General features: G+C 67.0%; 1 protein-coding gene across 1 annotated transcript; it reads right to left on the bottom strand.

Annotated features, from left to right (window-relative positions):
* Positions 1–157: 157 nt before the first annotated feature.
* LOC104021694 (myosin-6) lies at positions 158–19,881 on the bottom strand. The gene is made up of 41 exons (XM_087734959.1): positions 19,872–19,881; positions 19,266–19,302; positions 18,459–18,651; positions 17,358–17,501; positions 16,304–16,460; positions 16,139–16,166; positions 15,771–15,882; positions 14,789–14,881; positions 14,650–14,713; positions 14,432–14,530; positions 14,185–14,288; positions 13,491–13,629; positions 13,292–13,410; positions 13,053–13,202; positions 11,471–11,641; positions 11,031–11,340; positions 10,863–10,936; positions 10,669–10,756; positions 10,479–10,596; positions 10,274–10,397; positions 10,026–10,162; positions 9,814–9,940; positions 9,607–9,735; positions 9,274–9,516; positions 7,855–8,031; positions 7,615–7,760; positions 7,442–7,532; positions 6,286–6,675; positions 6,082–6,208; positions 5,881–5,999; positions 5,230–5,426; positions 4,741–4,924; positions 4,497–4,662; positions 4,288–4,412; positions 3,899–4,207; positions 3,574–3,777; positions 3,327–3,452; positions 2,980–3,255; positions 1,386–1,481; positions 362–496; positions 158–277 (listed from the first exon to the last, which is right to left on the bottom strand). Exons 3-41 carry the CDS (start codon positions 18,648–18,650, stop codon positions 257–259), a joined length of 5,811 nt encoding a protein of 1,936 aa, XP_087591085.1. The 5' UTR covers position 18,651; positions 19,266–19,302; positions 19,872–19,881; the 3' UTR covers positions 158–256.
* Between the last annotated feature and the right edge of the window lie 1,360 nt (positions 19,882–21,241).

Raw genomic sequence — 21,241 nt, 5'->3', positions numbered from 1 at the left:
GTCGCTCGTGGCGGCGGCGGGGTCGCTCGTGGTGGCGGCGGTGTCGCTCGTGGTGGTGGTGGGGTCGCTCGTGGCGGCGGTGGTGTCACTCGTGGCGGCGGCGGGGTCGCTCGTGGCGGCGGCGGTGTCACTCGTGGTGGCGGTGGGGTCGCTCGTGGTGGTGGTGGTGGTGTCACTCGTGGCGGCGGCGGGGTCGCTCGTGGCGGTGGCGGGGTCGCTCGTGGTGGCGGCGGGGTCGCTCGTGGCGGCGGCGGGGTCACTCCTCGTCGTGCAGCTTCTGGGGTGGGAGACAAGATGGAGGGGGCGAGGGGGCGGCCGTGGGGCGGCCGTGGGGCGGCCGTGGGGCGGGGGGAGGTCCCACCTTGGCCCCGATGTCGCGGCTCTTGGCCCGCAGCTTGTTGACCTGGGACTCGGCGATGTCGGCGCGCTCCTCCGCCTCCTCCAGCTCGTGCTGCGCCTTGCGGAACTTGGCCAGGTTGGTGCTGGCCTGTTCCTCCTGGGGGGGGCGGGGGGGGGCGTCCGTGGGGCTGCCCCACAGGCAGATGGCCCGCCTCCCACCCCGCCGTCTGTCCGTCCATCCGCCCATCCGTCCTCTTCCAGCCCTCCCACCCGCCCGTCCATCTTCTCTCCCACGTGTCCACCATCCGTCCGTCCATCTTCTCTTACGTCCGTCCCACCACCCGTCTGTCCATCTTCTCTCACGTCTGTCCCACCACCCGTCCGTCCATCTTCTCTCACGTCTGTCCCACCACCCGTCCGTCCATCTTCTCTTACGTCTGTCCCACCACCCGTCCGTCCATCTTCTCTTACGTCTGTCCCACCACCCGTCCGTCCATCTTCTCTCCCACGTGTCCACCATCCGTCCGTCCATCTTCTCTTCCATCCGTCCCACCACCCGTCCGTCCATCTTCTCTTACGTCCGTCCCACCACCCGTCCGTCCATCTTCTCTTACGTCCGTCCCACCACCCATCCGTCCATCTTCTCTCCCACGTGTCCACCACCCGTCCGTCCATCTTCTCTTACGTCTGTCCCACCACCCGTCCGTCCATCTTCTCTCACGTCTGTCCCACCACCCGTCCGTCCATCTTCTCTCCCACATGTCCACCACCCGTCCGTCCATCTTCTCTCCCACGTGTCCACCATCCGTCCGTCCATCTTCTCTTCCATCCGTCCCACCACCCGTCCGTCCATCTTCTCTTACGTCCGTCCCACCACCCGTCCGTCCATCTTCTCTTACATCCGTCCCACCACCCATCCGTCCATCTTCTCTCCCACGTGTCCACCATCCGCCCGTCCATCTTCTCTCCCACGTGTCCCACCCCCCCTCCGTCCGTCCCACCCCCCCTCCCTCCCGTTGCTCCGCCCACCCTCTCCGGGCACCCACCGCCTCCTCCGCCTGCCGCTTGTAGGCCTTGACCTTCAGCTGCAGCTTGTCCACCAGCTCCTGCAGCCTCAGCAGGTTCTTCTTGTCCTCCTCCGTCTGCGGGGAGGAGAGAGACGGGGCTGGAGACTGGCCCCGGGGCACGAGCAGCTCTCCTGGGCCCTCGCTGCGCCTCAGTTTCCCTGCCTGGAGACCTCCTGGGCGCGGAGGCTGAGCTGTGGTCTAGCTTCTCCCATGGCCACCGGGTCGATCGCGTTCTAGGTCACCCTATGGCAGTGGGTGAGACCTAGGTCTCCTGTGCCCTGTCTCTCTGCGGGTATGGAAGCAACGGGTGACGCTCTGGGTCATCCGTGTCCCTGTGGCCACCAGGTCAGCCTTGGTGAACCGTGTCCCTGTGGCCACCAGCTCAACCTTCTGGGTCACCTGTGGCCACCAGGTCAACCTTCTTGGTGACCCACACGTCCCTATGGCCATCAGGTCAACCCTGTGGGTCACTCTTGCCCCTGTGGCCACCAGGTCAGCCTTCTGGGTCACCTGTGTTCCTATGGCCACCAGGTCAACTTTCTCGGTCATCCATGTTCCTGTGGCCACCAGGTCAACCTTCTGGGTCACCTGTGTCCCTGTGGCCACCAGGTCAACCTTCTTGGTGACCCACGTCTCTATGGCCATCAGGTCAACCCTGTGGGTCACTCTTGCCCCTGTGGCCACCAGGTCAGCCTTCTGGGTCACCTGTGCCCTATGGCCACCAGGTCAACTTTCTCGGTCACCCATGTCCCTGTGGCCACCAGGTCAACCTTCTCGGTGAACCGTGTCCCTGTGGCCACCAGCTCAACCTTCTGGGTCACCTGTGTCCCTGTGGCCACCAGGTCAACCTTCTTGGTGACCCACGTCCCTATGGCCATCAGGTCAACCCTGTGGGTCGCTTTGCCCCTGTGGCCACCAGGTCAACCTTCTCGGTCATCCGTGTCCCTGTGGCCACCAGCTCAACCTTCTTGGTGACCCACACGTCCCTATGGCCATCAGGTCAACCCTGTGGGTCACTCTTGCCCCTGTGGCCACCAGGTCAGCCTTCTGGGTCACCTGTGTCCCTATGGCCACCAGGTCAACTTTCTCGGTCATCCATGTCCCTATGGCCATCAGGTCAACCTTCTGGGTCACCTGTGTCCCTGTGGCCACCGGGTCAACCTTCTTGGTGACCCACGTCCCTATGGCCATCAGGTCAACCCTGTGGGTCGCTCTTGCCCCTGTGGCCACCAGGTCAACCTTCTCGGTCATCCGTGTCCCTGTGGCCACCAGGTCAACCTTCTGGGTCACCTGTGTCCCTACAACCATCAGATCAACCTTCTGGGTCAACCATGTTCCTATGGCCACCAGGTCAACCTTCTCGGTGACCCACGTCCCTATGGCCACCAGGTCAACCCTGTGGGTCGCTCTTGCCCCTGTGGCCACCAGATCAACCCTGTTCCAGCGCCACGGCTACAGAGGCGGCAGCGGGCGATGTTCTAGGTCATCCCTGCCCCTGCGGCCACCGACTCCGCCGACTTCTAGGGGACGCCACGGCTCTGGAGGACGAGCGGCCGGGCTGGGGTGGCCCCACCTGGTAGACGAGCTCCTTGACGCGCCGCTCGGACTTGCGGAGGCCCTTGACGCTCTCGGCGTTGCGCTTCTGCTCGGCCTCCAGCTCGTTCTCCAGCTCCCTCCCGCGGGCCTCCAGCTTCTGCAGCTGCTTCTTGCCCCCCTTGAGGGCCAACTGCTCGGCCTCGTCCAGCCGCAGCTGCAGGTCCTTGATGGTCTGCTCCATGTTCTTCTTCATCCGCTCCAGGTGGGCGCTGGTGTCCTGCTCCTTCTTCAGCTCCTCCGCCATCATGGCCGCCTGCCCGAGGAGAGAAGCCCTCAGGGTGCGGGCCGCCGCCTCCCGGGGGCCGGTCCCGCCGCGGCACTCACGTCGGCGATGGCCTTCTTGGCCTTCTCCTCGGCGTTCCCGCACTCCTGGGCGGCCTCCTCCACCTCCGCCTGCAGCTGGGCCATGTCGCCCTCCAGCTTCTTCTTCTGGTTGATGAGGCTGGTGTTCTGGAGGCGGAGGAGGGGCGGTGGGGAGGTGGCCGCGGGGCCGCCGCCCCCTCCTCCTTCAGCCCCGCCTCTCCGGAGGCGTCCAGGGCCTCCTGGCGGAGGAGAGGAGCCGAGCTCTCACCTGGGAGTGGAGGAGCTGGACCCTCTCGCTGGCCTCGATCAGCTCCTGCTCGGCCACCTTCCGCGCCCTCTCCGTCTGCTCCGCCGCCGCCCGGAGCTCCTCCAGCTCCGCCTGCAGGAGGCCGCTCCTCCTCTCCGCGAGGGCGACGTTCTCCTTCAGGTCCTCGCTGGCCCGCAGGGCGTCGTCCAGCTGCAGCTGGGTGTCCTGCGAGGCGCGGCGGCGGCGGTGAGCGGGGCCGGCGGGGCGGAGTCCGCCCGAGCGCCGGCGCGGGGCGCTGGGCCCGGCCGCCCCTCGGCTCCTCCCGGGCCCCGCCTCCCAGGGGTACCTTGAGGCAGCCCTGCAGGGTCTTGACTTGCTTCTGGGCCTCGGCGGCGAGGCGGTTGGCGTGGCCCAGCTGGATCTCCATCTCGTTGAGGTCGCCCTCCATCTTCTTCTTCAGCCTCAGGGCCTCGTTGCGGCTGCGGGTCTCGGCGTCCAGCGAGGTCTGCAGCGAGTCCGCCGCCCGCAGGTGGTTGCGCTTGGCCTGCTCCAGCTCCTCCTCCTTCTCGGCCAGCTTGCGCTCGTGGTCCGCCTTCAGCTGGCTGAACTCCAGCTGGGCCCTCAAGATCTTCCCCTCCTCGTGCTCCAGCGAGGCCTGGGGGGGGGGGGGGGAGAGCGGGGACGTTGGGGGCCGCGGAGGGGAGCGGGAGAAGGCGGGGCCGCGCCTCGCCTCACCTCCGCCTCCTCCAGCGCGGCCTGGAGCTCCAGCTTCTCGGCGTCCAGCTGCTTGCGGACCTTCTCCAGCTCGTGGATGGTCTTGTGGCTGGCGCCCAGCTGCTCCGTGAGCTCCGAGATCTCCTCTGCGCGGGCGAGATCCCCTCGCGTCACGCGGGAGGTGGCGGAGAGCCACGCGGGGGGCGGGGGGGGGGCGGCGGCGGTCTCACCTCGGAGGTTCTTGTTCTCCCTCTTGAGGGTCTCCAGGTGCTCGAGCGACTCCTCGTAGGCGTTCTTCAGCTTGAAGAGCTCGGTGCTGAGGGACCTGGCCTCCTTCTGCGACGCCTCCAGCTCCGTCTGCGCCTCCTCGAACTTCTGCTTCCACTCCGCCACCACCTGGGGCCGGGCGAGCCGTCACCGCGTCTCCGCCTGTCCCCGTCTCCCGCCGCCCCGCCGCCCGCCGCGTCCCCCCACCTTGTCGAAGTTCCTCTGCTTCTTGTCCAGGGCGGCGGCGGCGGCGTTCGACCGCTCCACGTCCGCCATCAGGTCCTCGATCTCGTTCTGCAGCCGGTGCTTGCTCTTCTCCAGGGAGGAGCACTTGGCGTTGACCGCCTCCACCGCCTCCTCGGCCTCCTGCAGCCGCTGGGCCAGCTTCTTCCTGCCCCGGGAGACAACCAAGCCGCCCAACGTGGTGGCCCGCGGACCAAGAGGGCCAACGCCAGCTTCTCCACCCCGAGGCAGGCCACGGCTCGGCTCTGCATCTCCTCGGCCGCCTCCAGGTCCCTCTCCCTGCTCCGGAGCCTTCTACAGCTTGTCCGCTCTCCCCTGCCCCATAGGGATCGCCCGCGGGGTGGGCCTCCTCCGAGGTCCGCCCTCACCGGCCCAGAGCTTCTCCGGTCCCGGACCCCGTCGAGGTTGCCCTCGGGCAGGGCGTGGACCTTCCCCCGCGGGGAGACGACTCACTTGGCCTCCTCCAGCTCCTCGGTGCGCTGGATGGCGTCCGTCTCGTACTTGGTCCTCCACTGCGCCACCTCGGAGTTGGCCTTGGAGAGCGACCGCTGGAGCTCGGCCTTGGCCTCCGTCTCCTCCTCGTACTGCTCCCGCAGCAGGTCGCAGTCGTGCTGGGCCGACTGGAGGGCGTGGGCCAGCGCGTTCTTGGCCTGGGCGAGGAGAAGGTGGGACCGTGGCGACCGCGGCACCTTGAGCTCTACCGAGGTCCTCCCACCCCGGAAGCGGCGGTGTTTCTCCTCCCAGCCTCCTGTAGACCAACCCAACCTCTCGACGCCGCCCAACCGCCCGCGGACCGACCCAGCCGCCCCCACCTGACCCGCTCAGCCCAACCCGTTGGGCCAACGCAACCCAGCTCGACCGCCCTTGGGCTGGGACCGCCGTGAGACGGGACCGCCGTGAGACGGGACCGCCGTGAGATGGGACCGCCGTGAGACGGGACCACCGTGAGACGGGACCGCCGTGAGATGGGACCACCCAACCCAACCAGCCTGCACCTGACTCCCCTTTGGTGCTACCACCACGAGGGCGAAGGAGACCTCGTCTTGTGGCCCTCCTGGAGACCCCCGACCTCCGTGATCTTCCCGGCCGCCCCACGGACTTCACCTTCATCTCCTCCTCCAGCTGCCTCTTGAGGTCCTCCAGCTGCTGGGTGTACGACTGCTTGCCCCTGGTGAGCTGGGAGATGAGGGCCTCCTTCTCCTCCAGCTGGCGGGACAGCTCTCCTGCAGGGGGAGGGGAGGGCTTCAGGGGTGGGGCGGGGGCTGAAGGGGTGGGGCGGGGGCTGCCGTGGGTCAGGGCTCCCACCGTTCTCGGCCTGGAGCTTGGCCCGCTGGGTGCTGGTGTCAGTGAGGACTCGTTGGGTCTCCTCCAGCTTCGCCCGCTGCTCGGCCGCCTGGTCCTCCAGGCTGCGGGAGACCTTCTCCACGCCCACCTTGGAGGAGGGAAGGGATGAAGGAGGAGGCCGACGGCCGCGGCGGAGCCAAGATGGCCGCCTCGGCCTCCTCCTACCTTGGCCTTGAGCAGCTGCTCCATGTTGGAGCCGAGGTCGTCCAGCTCCAGCTTGAGCTCGCTCTTCTCCTTCTCCAGCTTCTGCCTGACGCGCTGCAGGCTGTCGATCTGCTCGCCGAGCTCGGCCACGCTGTCGGCGTGCTTCTTGCGCAGCGCGGCGGCCGTGGCCTCGTGCTGCAGCGTGGCCTCCTCCAGGTCCCGCCGCATCTTCTGGAACTCCGCCTCCCGCTTCTTGTTGAGCTCGATCTGCACCGAGGTGGCGCCGCCCGCCTCCTCCAGCCGCTCGCTGATCTCCTCCAGCTCCCGCGACAGCTCCGAGCGCAGCTTCTCCACCTTGGCCCTGCCCGTCCGCTCCGCCTCCAGCTCCTCCTCCAGCTCCTCGATCCGCGCCTGTGCGCCGGGGGCGGGGCGCCGTCGGCGGGCTTGGCTCCGCCCACCCATCCGCTCGACCCGACCCAACCGACTGGAGACTCTTCAACCCAACTGACTGGAGACTCTTCAACCCAACTCAAGTCAACCCAACCGACTGGAGACTCTTCAACTCAACTCAACCGACTGGAGACTCTTCAACTCAACTCAACCAACTGGAGACTCTTCAACAACTCAACCAACTGGAGACTCTTCGACCCAACCCAACCAGCTGGAGACTCTTCAACTCAACGCAACCCAACTGACTGGAGACTCTTCAACTCAACCCAACCCAACCAGCTGGAGACTCTTCAACTCAACGCAACCCAACCCAACCAACTGGAGACTCTTTGACCCAACCCAACCAGCTGGAGACTCTTCAACTCAACTCAACCCAACCCAACCGACTGGAGACTCTTCAACTCAACTCAACCCAACCAGCTGGAGACTCTTCAACCCAACTCAACCCAACCCAACCGACTGGAGACTCTTCAACTCAACTCAACCCAACCGACTGGAGACTCTTCAACCCAACTCAACCCAACCCAACCGACTGGAGACTCTTCAACCCAACTCAACCCAACCCAACCGACTGGAGACTCTTCAACCCAACTCAACCCAACCCAACCGACTGGAGACTCTTCAACCCAACTCAACCCAACCCAACCGACTGGAGACTCTTCAACCCAACCCAACCGACGGGAGACTCTTCAACCCAACCCAGCCAGGTGGAGCCGAGCTCCCTCACCTGCAGCTCCTTCAGCTTCTTCTGGAGCTGCAGAGCCAGCGCCTGCTCGTCCTCCATCTTGCTGGTCTGCTGGTGGATCTCAAACTCCTTCCTGCAGAGGAAGGCGGAGAGCGCTGAGGGCCCTGCCCGCGCCCCCGGCCCGGCTCGGGGCGGGGAGGGAGGTCCAGCCTCACTTCTTGAGCTTCTCCTCCAGCTGCTGCTTGTCGTTCTCCAGGTCCATGATGTTCTCCTGGGTCAGCTTCAGGTCGCCTTCCAGCTTCCTCTTGGCCCGTTCCAGGTCCATCCGGATCTTCTTCTCCTGCTCCAGCGAGCTCTCCAGCTGGCAGCGAGGCGGAGACGCCCCCGTCAGTCAGCCCCCCGAACGCCCGCCCCGGCAGGACCGTCACCCCCGCGGGACCCGCTCCAGGACTCACGTCGTCCGCCTGCTGTTCCAGCTTGACTTTGGCCTTGCTCAAGGCGTTGACCTTGTCTTCCTCCGCCTGCAGGTCGTCCAGCGTTTGCTGGTGAGCTTCTTGCAGGGCCTTCTTCTCCTTCGTCAGCTTGGCGATGGTCTCGTCCAGCCCGGCCATCTCCTCCGTCAGGTTCTTCACCTGCGGGAGGAGAAGCATCAGGCCGGCTGCCAGTGAGAGAGAGGAGGTTGTTCTTGCTCTAGGTTGAGCTGGGCCTGGGTCAGGAGATGCAGGAGAACCCAAGCAGCCTCGGGTCTTGGTGACGCAACCAACCTTGGGTCTGGGAGACCCAACCCAACCAGCATAAGGTCTTGGAGACCCAACCAACCTTGGGTCTCCTCCACCCACCCCAACCAACCTTGGGTCTTGGTGACCCAACCCAACCAACCTTGGGTCTTGGTGACCCAACCCAACCAACCTTGGGTCTTGGTGACCCAACCCAACCAACCTTGGGTCTCCTCCACCCACCCCAACCAACCTTGGGTCTCCTCAGACCAACCAACCCTGGCTCTCCTCCACCCAGCCCAACCAACCTTGGGTCTTGGTGACCCAACCCAACCAACCTTGGGTCTCCTCCACCCAACCAACCTTGGGTCTCCTCCACCCACCCCAACCAACCTTGGGTCTTGGTGACCCAACCCAACCAACCTTGGGTCTGGGAGACCCAACCCAACCAGCATAAGGTCTTGGTGACCCGACCCAACCAACCCCGGGTCTCCTCAACCCAACCAACCTTGGGTCTCCTCCACCCACCCCAACCAACCTTGGGTCTCCTCAGACCAACCAACCCTGGCTCTCCTCCACCCAGCCCAACCAACCTTGGGTCTTGGTGACCCAACCCAACCAACCTTGGGTCTCCTCCACCCAACCAACCTTGGGTCTCCTCCACCCACCCCAACCAACCTTGGGTCTTGGTGACCCAACCCAACCAACCTTGGGTCTTGGTGACCCAACCCAACCAACCTTGGGTCTCCTCAGACCAACCAACCCTGGGTCTCCTCCACCCACCCCAACCAACCTTGGGTCTTGGTGACCCGACCCAACCAACCCCGGGTCTCCTCAACCCAACCAACCTTGGGTCTCCTCCACCCACCCCAACCAACCTTGGGTCTCCTCAGACCAACCAACCCTGGGTCTCCTCCACCCAGCCCAACCAACCTTGGGTCTTGGTGACCCACCCCAACCAACCTTGGGTCTCCTCCACCCACCCCAACCAACCTTGGGTCTCCTCAGACCAACCAACCCTGGCTCTCCTCCACCCAGCCCAACCAACCTTGGGTCTTGGTGACCCAACCCAACCCAACCAATCCCGGGTCTCCTCAGAACCTGTCCACGTTGGCTTGAGTCAATCGGCTTGGGGTCAAGGCCTCTCCCCGCCCTCACCTTGTTCTCGGTGGCGTGTTTCTCCTTCTCCACCTTGGCCAGGGTCAGCTCCAGGTCGTCGATGTCCTTCTTCAGCTCCGAGCCCTCGTCCTCCAGCTTCCTCTTCTTGGCCGTCAGCTCGGCGTTCATCTCCTCCTCCTCCTCCAGCCGCTCCGTCAGCTCCTTCACCTTGGCCTCCAGCTGGATCTTGTTCTTGATCAGCTGGTCGCAGCGCTCCTCGGCGTCGGTGAGGTTGTCCTGCTCCTGCGGCGGGGCGGCGGGTGAGGCGGGGCGTCCCCGGGGCGGGCGGCGGCCTCCCCCGCGCCGCGGTTCCGGGGGGCCGCTCTCACTCACGGCCTGCACTTGGAGCTGAAGGTCGTTCTTCTCCTGCAGCAGCGAGACCATCTTCTCCTCCAGCTCCTTCCGCCGGGCCTCCGACTTCTCCAGGGCCTCCTTCAGCCGCCCAAACTCCTCCTTCATCGTCTGCGCCAGGAGACCAATAGCGGCGGCCGATCCTCGCCGCCCCGCCCGCCCCCGGCCTCGGTCGTCGCCCCCGCCCACCTGCATCTCCTTCTCCGTCTCGGCGCTCTTCAGCAGGGGCTTGATCTTGAAGTAGAGCTTCATCCAGGGCCAGTTCTTCACCCCCATGAAGGCCCGGACGTTCCACTGGATGACCAGCAGCGCGTCCCTACCGCGGGGACAGGGACGCTGCCACCCCGCCTCGCCGCCGGAGGCCCCTCCCCCCGGGGAGCAAGACCCCGCCCCCTCCTCACCGCCGCTCCAGGATCTTCTTGAACTCGATGCGCATCAGCTGACCCCGGGCCTGCGCCTGGATGCGGGTGATGATGCGGGAGAGGCGCTCGTCCCGCATCTCCTCCAGCAGCCCCAGCAGCCCCGCCTTGAAGAAGACCTGGGGGAGGAAGGAGGCGGGTGAGGAGAGATGGGAGGGAGGGGCGGGGCTGCAGAGACGGGGGGGGGGACGGTGGGCCCGCGGGGATGCTGGGAGCCCGCGCGCCCTCGCCTTGGTGTGCCCGAACTTGTACTGGTTGCGGTCGATGTCGAGGGAGCCCAGGAGCTTCTCGGCGCCCTTGCGGCTGTCGATGAACTGTCCCTCGGGGATGGCGGCGGGGTTCAGGAGGCGGTACCTGGGGGCCGGGCCACCCCAAGGTCAGCCCCGGTGGGGGGTGGTCCCGCCCCGCCCCGCGCCCCCCGCCCCGCGTCCCTACCGCTGGCGGAAGTCCCCGTAGAGGACGCGGTTGGGGAAGCCCTTGCGGCAGATGCGGATGCCCTCCAGCACCCCGTTGCAGCGGAGCTGGTGCATCACCAGGGGGTTGTCCATCACGCCTGGGGGGGGGGGTGGGGTCAGCCACGAGCCACGCCCACCAGCCCCAGCCCCCGTCCCCGCCCTTTCCTCACCCGGCGCCTTCCGCTCGTTGGGGATGAGGCAGCGGACGAAGTGGGGGTGGGTGGTCTTGAGGTTGGCCATCAGCTTGTTGAGGTTCTCCTGGGGAGGAGGGAGGGGAGAAGAGGCTGACCAATGGGCCAGCAGGGGCGGAGCCGGGGGTGTCCTCCCTCTGCCCCAGGGCGGGTCCGCTCCGTAGGTGCCTCACCCGGTGCAGGGCCGAGACGGTCTGGAAGGAGGAGCCTTTCTTCTTGCCTCCTTTCCCCTTGCCTCCGTCAGCGCCTGGGGAGGAGGGGGGGGGGGGGTGAGGCCTCCTGCGGGCGAGGGCCTTCCCCGCCCACCCCCCCCTCCCTCGGCCAAGCGCCCGCCCGCCCACCGGCGTCTGCCCCGGCGTAGCTGGCGAAGAGGTTGGCCAAGAGCTTGAGGGCCGATTTCTGGTAGAGCCCCACCACCGTCTCGTTGAGGGGGTCCTTGTTCTTCTCCAGCCACCCCAGGATGTTGTAGTCCACCGTGCCGGCGTAGTGGACGAGGGCGAAGTGGGCCTCCGGCTTGCCCTTGACGTTGCGCGGCTTCCCAAAGTTGGCCGACTTGCCCAGGTGGTTGTCGTAGAGCTTGGCCTTGAAGGTCATGTCCGAGGCCTTGGGGAACATGCACTCCTCCTCCAGGATGGACATGATCCCCATGGGCTGGGGAGGAGGAGCCCGCGTTGGCCGGGGAGGACACCCGGCAAGCGGTCGCCTTTGGGGCCCTCCCGCTGGGGCGGCTCCTCCTCCAGGAGCCCCCGCAGGCCCCCGCAGGCCCCGGGGGAGGCGGTACCTTCTCGATGAGGTCGATGCAGGCCTGCAGGTCCATGCCGAAGTCGATGAACTCCCACTCGATGCCCTCCTTCTTGTACTCCTCCTGCTCCAGCACGAACATGTGGTGGTTGAAGAACTGCTGCAGCTTCTCGTTGGTGAAGTTGATGCAGAGCTGCTCGAAGCTGTTGAACTGGGCGGGGCGAGAGGGGACGGCCAATGGGGTCAAGGGAGTCATCTCAGCACCCGGTGGGGTCGAGGTAACGGCCAATGGGGTCAACGGGGTCAACTGAGCACCCGACGGGGTCAACTGAGCACCCGACGGGGTCAACCTGAGACCCAACGGGGTCAACGTAACGTCCAATGGCATCAAGGGGGTCAACGGAACACCCAACGGGGTCAACGCGGTGCTCGGTGTGATCAACCGGGTCAACCGAACAGGCAACGGGGTCAACACGACACCCCCTGGGGTCAACGGGGTCAACTGAGCACCCCATGGGGTCAACTCAACATCCAATGGTATCGACGGGGTCAACTCGACGGGGTCAACTCGACAGGGTCAACTCAACACTCGGGCGTCAACAGAACGGGGTTGACTCAACACTCGACGGGGTCAACGCAACAGGGTCAACCCAGCACTTGACAGGGTCAACTCGACGGGGTCGACTCAACACTCGGGCGTCAACAGAACGGGGTCAACTTAACACTCGATGGGGTCAACTCAACACACGACGGGGTCGACTCAGCACTCGACAGGGTCAACTCAACACTCGGGCGTCAACACAACGGGGTCGACTCAACACTCAACGGGGTCAACTCAACACTCGGGCGTCAACAGAACGGGGTCAACTTAACACTCGACAGGGTCAACTTAACACTCGGGCGTCAACACAACAGGGTCGACTCAACACTCGACAGGGTCAACTCAGCACTCGGGGGTCAACTCGACGGGGTCAACTCAACACTCGGGCGTCAACACAACGGGGTCGACTCAACACTCAACGGGGTCGACTCAATGGGGTCAACTCAACACTCGACAGGGTCAACTCAGCACTCGGGCGTCAACACAACGGGGTCGACTCAACACTCGACAGGGTCAACTCGACGGGGTCAACTCAACACTCGGGCGTCAACACAACAGGGTCAACTCAACACTTGGGCGTCAACAGAACGGGGTCAACTCAACACTCGACGGGGTCAACTCAAGACTTGATGGGGTCAACTCAGCACTCGATGGGGTCAACTCAACGGGGTCGACTCAACACTCGATGGGGTCAACTCAACACTCAACGGGGTCGACTCAACACTCGGGTGTCAACAGAACGGGGTCAATTTAACACTCGATGGGGTCAACTCAACACTCAACGGGGTCGACTCAGCACTCGACAGGGTCAACTCAACACTCGGGCGTCAACACAACAGGGTCAACTCAACACTCGGGCGTCAACAGAATGGGGTCAACTCAACACTCAACGGGGTCGACTCAGCACTCGACAGGGTCAACTCAACACTCAGGGCGTCGACACAACGGGGTCGACTCAACACTCGACGGGGTCAACTCAACACCCGACGGGGTCAACACAACGGGGTCGAGCAGGCCTCACGTCGAAGATCTCGAAGCCGGCGATGTCCAGCACGCCGATGAAGTACTGCCGCGGCTGCTTGGTCTCCAGCGAGTTGTTGATCCTCACCACCATCCAGTTGAACATCTTCTCGTAGACGGCCTTGGCCAGGGCCCCGATGGAGTAGTACACCTGGAGGGGGGGGGAGGGGAGGGCCCGCCGGTGGGGGGGGGGGCTGTCGGCGCCCTCCTCGGGGCGGGGGCGGGGCCGTTCCTCCTCACCTGCTGGACGTTCTGCCCCTTGGTGACGTACTCGTTGCCCACCTTCACCCGGGGGTGGCACAGCCCCTTGAGGAGATCGGCCGAGTTCAGCCCCATCAGGTAGGCCGACTTGTCGGCATCTGCAACGCGCCGAGGAGAGAGACGGGCGGTCAGGTCCCACCAGGGCCTAGTCCCCGCCCCCCGCCCCTCCCCCACCCGCCTTCGGTGCCGTCCGGCTCCGCCTGCTCCTCCCGCTGCTTCTGCTTGAACTTCATGTTGCCGAAGTGCATGATGGCGCCCGTCAGCTTGTAGACGCCGGCCTTCTCCTCGCCGGTGAAGCCCAGGACGTCGAAAGCGCGCTGGGGGAGGGGGGGTTGGAGAGGACCGAGCTGAGGGCGTGGCCGGCCCCCGCCTGCGTCTCCCCCTGCCCTTCCCGATCTTCAGGCTGTCCGTCCGTCTGGGGCCTCCTCCATCCATGCCTTCATCCGTCCATTGGAGGACTTGTCGTCCACCCGTGGACTCATCCAGCCACCCTTCTGAGGGCTCCTCCATCCCCCCATGGTCTCCTCCATCCCCCCATGGTCTCTTCCATCCTTCTGAGGACTTCTCCATCCCCCCATGGTCTCCTCCCTCCCCCCATGGTCTCCTCCATCCCCTCATGGTCTCCTCCATCCTTCTGAGGTCTCCTTCATCCTTCTGAGGACTTCTCCATCCCCCCGTGGTCTCCTCCCTCCCCCCATGGTCTCCTCCCTCCCCCCATGGTCTCCTCCATCCCCTCATGGTCTCCTCCATCCTTCTGAGGACTTCTCCATCCCCCCGTGGTCTCCTCCCTCCCCCCATGGTCTCCTCCCTCCCCCCATGGACTCCTCCCTCCGCCCCTCCCGGGCCTCCTCCGCCCCCGCCCCACCGCTTACGTCGGTTGCCAGCAGCTCTTCCGCGTCGTCGATGGAGGCCACGGTCACCTCTCCTTGGGAGACGTAGCCGTAGTCGTAGGGGTTGTTGGTGACGAGGAGCATCTCTGCGCCGCGGGGGCCGAGGGCGGAGACAAAACCTGAGCCTTGCCGGCGGCCGAAGGGGGAGGAGGAGGAGGAGGGGGGAGGGGAGGGGGGGGGGAGGGGAGGGAGGAGAAGACGCGAGGCCCAAGCGCGGGGCCCGGCTCACCCAGCAGCTCCGGCTTCTTGTGGGAGAGGATCTGGTAGAAGATGTGGTAGTTCCTCTCGGCCTTCAGCTGGAAGATGACGCGGGACTTCTCCAGGAGGTCTGGGAGGAGGGGGAGGGGAGGTTGGGGGGGGGGCGGGGACGGAGGGGCTGACGGACGGCCGGGCGAGGGCCAATGGGTGACGGCCAAGGGCCCGTCCTCCCTCCCTCCCTCCGCTCACAGGTCTCGATGTCGGCCGACGCCAGCTTCCCGGTGGCCCCGAAGTGGATGCGGATGAACTTCCCCTGGGAAGAGCAGCGGCGTGAGGTAGGGGTGACCTCACCGGCCCCGCCCCCGGCCCCGCCCCCCCCGGCGCTCACGAAGCGGGAGGAGTTGTCGTTGCGGACGGTCTTGGCGTTGCCGAAGGCCTCCAAGGCGGGGTTGGCCTGGATGATTTGGTCCTCCAGGGTGCCCTGGGGGGGGGGAGGGGCTGTCACGGGGGGAGGGGTGGGGGAGGGCGGGGGGGGCGGGGCCGGGGGGAGTGGTCACAGAGGTCCCGGAGGGGCTGCGGGGGTGGGGGGAGGGTTAAAGTGGGTGGGTGGTTAGGTGGTTCGGTGGTTGGATGGTTGGGTGGTTGTTGGTTGGTTGGGTGACTGGGTGGGTGGGTGGGTGTTAGGGTGGTTCCTTGGGCGGTTGGGTGGGTGGTTGGGCGGTTGGGTGGTTGGGTGGTTGTTGGTTGGGTGACTGGATGGGTGGGTGGGTGGGTGGGTGGGCGGTTGGGTGGTTGGTTAGGTGGGTGGTTGGGTGGGTGGTTGGGTGGGTGGGTGGTTGGTTAGGTGGGTGTTTGGGTGGGTGGTTGGGTGGGTGTTTGGGTGGGTGGTTGGGTGGGTGGTTGGTTGGGTGTTTGGGTGTTTGGGTGGTTGGGTGGTTGGGTGGGTGGTTGGGTGGGTGGTTGGGTGGGTGGTTGGGTGGGCGTTTGGGTGGTTGGGTGGTTGGGTGTTTGGGTGTTTGGGTGGGTGTTTGGGTGGTTGGGTGGTTGTTGGTTGGTTGGGTGACTGGATGGGTGGGTGGGTGGGCGGTTGGGTGGTTGGTTGGGCGTTTGGGTGGTTGGGTGGTTGGGTGTTTGGGTGGGTGGTTGGGTGGGTGGGTGGTTGGGCGTTTGGGTGTTTGGGTGTTTGGGTGGTTGGGTGGTTGGGTGGGTGGTTGGGTGGTTGGGTGGGTGGGTGGTTGGGTGGGTGGTTGGGTGGGTGGGTGGTTGGGCGTTTGGGTGGTTGGGTGGTTGGGCGTTTGGGTGTTTGGGTGGGTGTTTGGGTGGGCGGGCGGGTGGGTGGACACCCCGCTGTCCCCGCCCCGTGCCCTCACCTTGCCCGGGGTCCCCGTCTCCTTCTTGCCGCGGTCGCCGATGGCGGCGATGCTGGCGAAGTACTGGATGACCCGCTTGGTGTTCACCGTCTTCCCCGCCCCGGATTCTCCGCTGGGGGCAGCCAATGAGAGCGAGGCTTGGGTGCTGGGGGTGGGGCTGTGGTGCTAGGGGCGGGGCCTCGCTGGGAAGGGGGTGGGGCTTGCAGGAGATGGGCTATGGGCCTCCACAGACCAGTCCGGGTGGTGAGAAAGGGGTTGGTCGTGCCGGTGGGCGTGGCTTTACGGAGGGGAGGGGCTATGCAAAAAAAAGTGGGAGGGCTTTGGCGGCGGGCGGGGCTACGGTGCTGTTTAGGGATGAGGTCACTCACGTGATGAGGATGGACTGGTTCTCCCGATCTGGTGGGGCGAGGAGGACAGGCGTGAGGTTCCGAAGCCCACCGCGGCCGCGCCCCACGCCTGCCCCACGTCACCCACCCCGGCACCCAAAAAAGGGGCGGGGCCGCGGTTATGAGGTCACCGAAGGAGGTCCCTACCCGTCAGCATGTTCTGGTAGGCGTTGTCGGAGATGGAGAAGATGTGGGGCGGGGCTTCGCTCCGCTTCTTGCCCCGGTAGGCGGCCACCACCTCGGCGTCGTAGACGGGCAACCACTTGTAGGGGTTGACCGTCACGCAGAAGAGCCCCGAGTAGGTCTGGGGGGGGGGGGGGGGCGGGGGCAGGAGCGTCAGGCCCCGCCCCACCGGAGGGGCCATCTTGGGTGTGGGTGGCCCGAGGGGTCCAGGGCTGGGACATCTTGGGTGTGGGTGGCCCAAGGGGGCTGGGGAGGGGACATCTTGGGTGTGGGTGGCCCAAGGGGTCCGGGGCTGGGACATCTTGGGTGTGGGTGGCCCGAGGGGTCCAGGGCTGGGACATCCTGGCTCTGGGTGGCCCAAGGGGGCTGGGGAGGGGCCATCTTGGGTGTGGGTGGCCCAAGGGGGCTGGGGAGGGGCCATCTTGGGTGTGGGTGGCCCAAGGGGTCCGGGGCTGGGCCATCTTGGGTGTGGGTGGCCCAAGGGGGCTGGGGCTGGGACATCCTGGCTCTGGGTGGCCCAAGGGGGCTGGGGAGGGGCCATCTTGGGTCCTGGTGGCCCAAGGGGTCCAGGGCTGGGCCATCTTGGGTGTGGGTGGCCCAAGGGGTCCGGGGCTGGGACATCTTGGGTGTGGGTGGCCCGCGGGGTCCAGGGCTGGGACATCCTGGCTCTGGGTGGCCCAAGGGGGCTGGGGAGGGGCCATCTTGGGTGTGGGTGGCCCAAGGGGGCTGGGGAGGGGACATCTTGGGTCCTGGTGGCCCGCGGGGTCCAGGGCTGGGACATCCTGGCTCTGGGTGGCCCAGGGGCCTGGAGGAGGGACCCCAGGTTCTCGGTGGCCCCAGTGTCCCTGGGGAAGCCCCACCAGGTTCTAGGTGCCCCCTAGACTCTCTGGAAGGCCCATCCCGTTCTCGGTAGCCCAAGGGCTTTCGGGAAGGGTCACCAGCTTCCCTGCAGCCCACAGGCCGTGGGGCAGGCCCCGCCCAGTTCCAGGCTGCCCCAGGGGCTCATGGGAAGGCTCACGTAGATCATCCAGGCGGCGTAGCGCTCCTTGAGGTTGTAGAGGACGGCGGGCTCGTGGAGGAAGGTCAGCATGGCCATGTCCTCGATCTTGTCGAACTTGGGGGGGTTCTGCTGGTGGACGTCGGCCTCCTTCACTGTCACGGTCTGGGGGGGGGAGGGGACAGAGGGGGGCGTTGGGGGCGCCCCACGGGTTGGGGGTCTTCAGTGGGGTGGGGGTCTCCCATGGGTGGGGGGGTCTCCCATGGGTGGGGGTCTTCAATGGGTTGGGGGTCTTCAATGGGTTGGGGGTCTTCAGTGGGTTGGGGGTCTCCCATGGGTGGGGGGGTCTTCGGTGGGTTGGGGGGGGTCTCCCATGGGTGGGGGGGTCTCCCATGGGTGGGGGTCTTCAATGGGTTGGGGGTCTCCCATGGGTGGGGGTGTCTCCCATGGGTGGGGGCGTCTCCCATGGGTTGGGGTCTTCAATGGGTTGGGGGTCTTCAGTGGGTTGGGGGTCTCCCATGGGTGGGGGGTCTTCGGTGGGTTGGGGGGGTCTCCCATGGGTGGGGGGGTCTCCCATGGGTGGGGGTCTTCAATGGGTTGGGGGTCTCCCATGGGTGGGGGTGTCTCCCATGGGTTGGGGGTCTCCCATGGGTGGGGGTGTCTCCCATGGGTGGGGGGGGTCTCCCATGGGTGGGGGTCTTCAATGGGTGGGGGGTTCCTCGTGGGTTGGGGGGGTCTCCCATGGGTTGGGGGTCTTCAATGGGTTGGGCGGGGTCTCCCATGGGTTGGGTGGGGTCTCCCATGGGTTGGGCGGGGTCTCCCATGGGTTGGGGGTCTTCAATGGGTTGGGGGTTCCTCGTGGGTTGGGGGCGTCTCCCATGGGTTGGGCGGGGTCTCCCATGGGTGGGGGTCTCCCATGGGTTGGGGGGGGGGTCTCCCACGGGTCTGGGGCTTCTCCAGCGCCCCGAAGGGCGCCCCCTGTGGGTCGGGAGGTCTCCCCATGGGTCGGGGGCCACCCTCTATGGGCCGGGTTGCCCCCTCCCCCCTTGCCCCCCCCCCCCAACTTCCCCCCCCTTCCCCCATCGACCCTCCCCCCCCGCCCCGCCCCGCCCCGCCCCCCACCTCTCCGAGCTCGGTCTGGACGGTGACCTCCCCCCCCTGGCGCCCCACCACCCGCCCCCGGACGAACTCCTGCCGGGGGTGGGGGACGAAGCACTCGCTGCGGGGGTCGAAGGGCCGGGTCTGCGCCGCCAGCCGCTCCCGCTCCCCCTGCCGCAGGTACGGGGCCGCCGCCCCCAGCGCCGCCTCCGCCATCCTGCCCCACGGCAGGGCCCCCCGTCACCTCTGGGGCACGAGGGGCCCGCGGGGGCCCCCATGGCCCGGCCTGGGGCCCCAGAGCCGTGGGTGGGGCCTAGAGCCGTGGGTGGGGCCTAGAGCTGTGGGTGGGGCCCTATAGCCGTGGGTGGGGCCCTATAGCTGTGGGTGGGGCCTAGAGCCGTGGGTGGGGCCCTATAGGCATGCATAGGGCCCTATAGCCGTGGGTGGGGCCCTAGAGCTGTGGGTGGGGCCTATAGCCGTGGGTGGGGCCCTATAGCTGTGGGTGGGGCCCTATAGCCGTGGGTGGGGCCCTATAGGCATGCATAGCGCCCTATAGCCGTGGGTGGGGCCCTATAGCTGTGGGTGGGCCCTAGAGCCATCTGTGGGTCCTATAGGTGTCTGTGGGACCCCATAGCCGTGGGTGGGGCCCTATAGCGCCGCAGGGCCCCCCATAGCAACGTATACCCCCACGCAGGGCCCCCCATAGCGCCTCAGGGCCCCCTATGGCCGTGCAGGGCCCCCCCCCTCCCCCCCCAGCGCCGCGCGGCCCCTATAGGGCTCCCCCCGAAGCGCCCAGCCCCACGGCTGCCCCACGGCGCCGCCCCCCCTCACCTGGAGTCCGTGGGTCTGGCAGGTAAGATGGAGGGAGCTGGGGGGGGCGGCGGGGAGGGTGAGGCTGCGCCCCATAGATCCCTGTGCCCCATAGCCCCCATAGCCCCCCCGTGCGCCCTATAGACCCTATAGCCCCCTGTGCACCCTATAGACCCCCTTGTACACCCCATAGCCCCCCCCGTGCCCCATAGCCCCCCCGTGCGCCCCATAGCCCCCATAGCCCCCCTGTACACCCTATAGACCCCCCTGTGCCCCATAGCCCCCCCGTGCCCCATAGCCCCCCGTGCACCCCATAGCCCCCATAGCCCCCCTGTGCACCCTATAGACCCCCTTGTACACCCCATAGCCCCCCCGTGCCCCATAGCCCCCCCGTGCACCCCATAGCCCCCATAGCCCCCTGTGCACCCTATAGACCCCCTTGTACACCCCATAGCCCCCCCCGTGCCCCATAGCCCCCCGTGCGCCCCATAGCCCCCATAGCCCCCCTGTGCACCCTATAGCCCCCCTGTGCACCCTATAGACCCCCCTGTGCCCCATAGCCCCCATAGCCCCCCTGTGCGCCCCATAGCCCCCCTCTGCCCCCCACATCCCCCCCGTGCCCCCCACCCTCTCTCTCTCTCTCTGCCCCACGCCGGCACCTACAGCGGCCCCGCAGCCCCACGGCCTTTATAGGGCGCCGTGGGGCGGGGGGGGGAGGAGCATTCCTGGGGAGGGGGCGGCTGATAAGGGAGGGGGAGGGGGCAGCCCCCCCTTCCCCAGCCCCACGGCGTCTCTCCGGGGACCCAGGGGTCCGGGCCCCACACACCCACCCCCCAGCGGGGTCTGTGGGGCAGAGCTGTGGGGCAGAGCTGTGGGGCAGAGCAAGGGATGCCCGGACCCCGTGGGGGATCTATGGGGCCCGGCCCCTCCGTGGGGGGGATCTATGGGGCCGGTCCCTCCGTGGGGGGATCTATGGGGCCGGTCCCTCCATGGGGGGGATCTATGGGGCCCGGCCCCTCCATGGGGGATCTATGGGGCCCGGCCCCTCCATGGGGGGGATCTATGGGGCCGGTCCCTCCGTGGGGGGGATCTATGGGGCCCGGTCCCTCCGTGGGGGATCTATGGGGCCGGTCCCTCCGTGGGGGGATCTATGGGGCCCGGTCCCTCCATGGGGGGGATCTATGGGGCCCGGTCCCTCCATGGGGGATCTATGGGGCCCGGTCCCTCCGTGGGGGGGATCTATGGGGCCCGGTCCCTCCATGGGGGATCTATGGGGCCCGGTCCCTCCGTGGGGGGGATCTATGGGGCCCGGTCCCTCCGTGGGGGGATCTATGGGGCCCGGTCCCTCCATGGGGGATCTATGGGGCCCGGTCCCTCCGTGGGGGGATCTATGGGGCCCGGTCCCTCCATGGGGGGATCTATGGGGCCGGTCCCTCCATGGGGGATCTATGGGGCCCGGCCCCTCCATGGGGGGGATCTATGGGGCCCAGTCCCTCCATGGGGGATCTATGGGGCCCGGTCCCTCCGTGGGGGGGATCTATGGGGCCCAGTCCCTCCATGGGGGATCTATGGGGCCCGGTCCCTCCGTGGGGGGATCTATGGGGCCCGGTCCCTCCATGGGGGATCTATGGGGCCCGGTCCCTCCGTGGGGGGATCTATGGGGCCCGGTCCCTCCATGGGGGATCTATGGGGCCCGGTCCCTCCGTGGGGGGATCTATGGGGCCCAGTCCCTCCATGGGGGATCTATGGGGCCCGGTCCCTCCGTGGGGGGATCTATGGGGCCCGGTCCCTCCATGGGGGATCTATGGGGCCCGGTCCCTCCGTGGGGGGGATCTATGGGGCCCAGTCCCTCCATGGGGGATCTATGGGGCCCGGCCCCTCCATGGGGGGGATCTATGGGGCCCAGTCCCTCCATGGGGGATCTATGGGGCCCGGTCCCTCCATGGGGGATCTATGGGGCCGGTCCCTCCGTGGGGGGATCTATGGGGCCCGGTCCC

Source organism: Nipponia nippon, unplaced genomic scaffold, assembly GCF_047370975.1.
Source record: "Nipponia nippon isolate SJK-2023a ecotype South Korea unplaced genomic scaffold, ASM4737097v1 scaffold_51, whole genome shotgun sequence".
Lineage (NCBI taxonomy): Eukaryota > Metazoa > Chordata > Aves > Pelecaniformes > Threskiornithidae > Nipponia > Nipponia nippon.
Note: the sequence above shows the minus strand (reverse complement) of the source record. Positions and strands in the feature narration are given on the sequence as shown.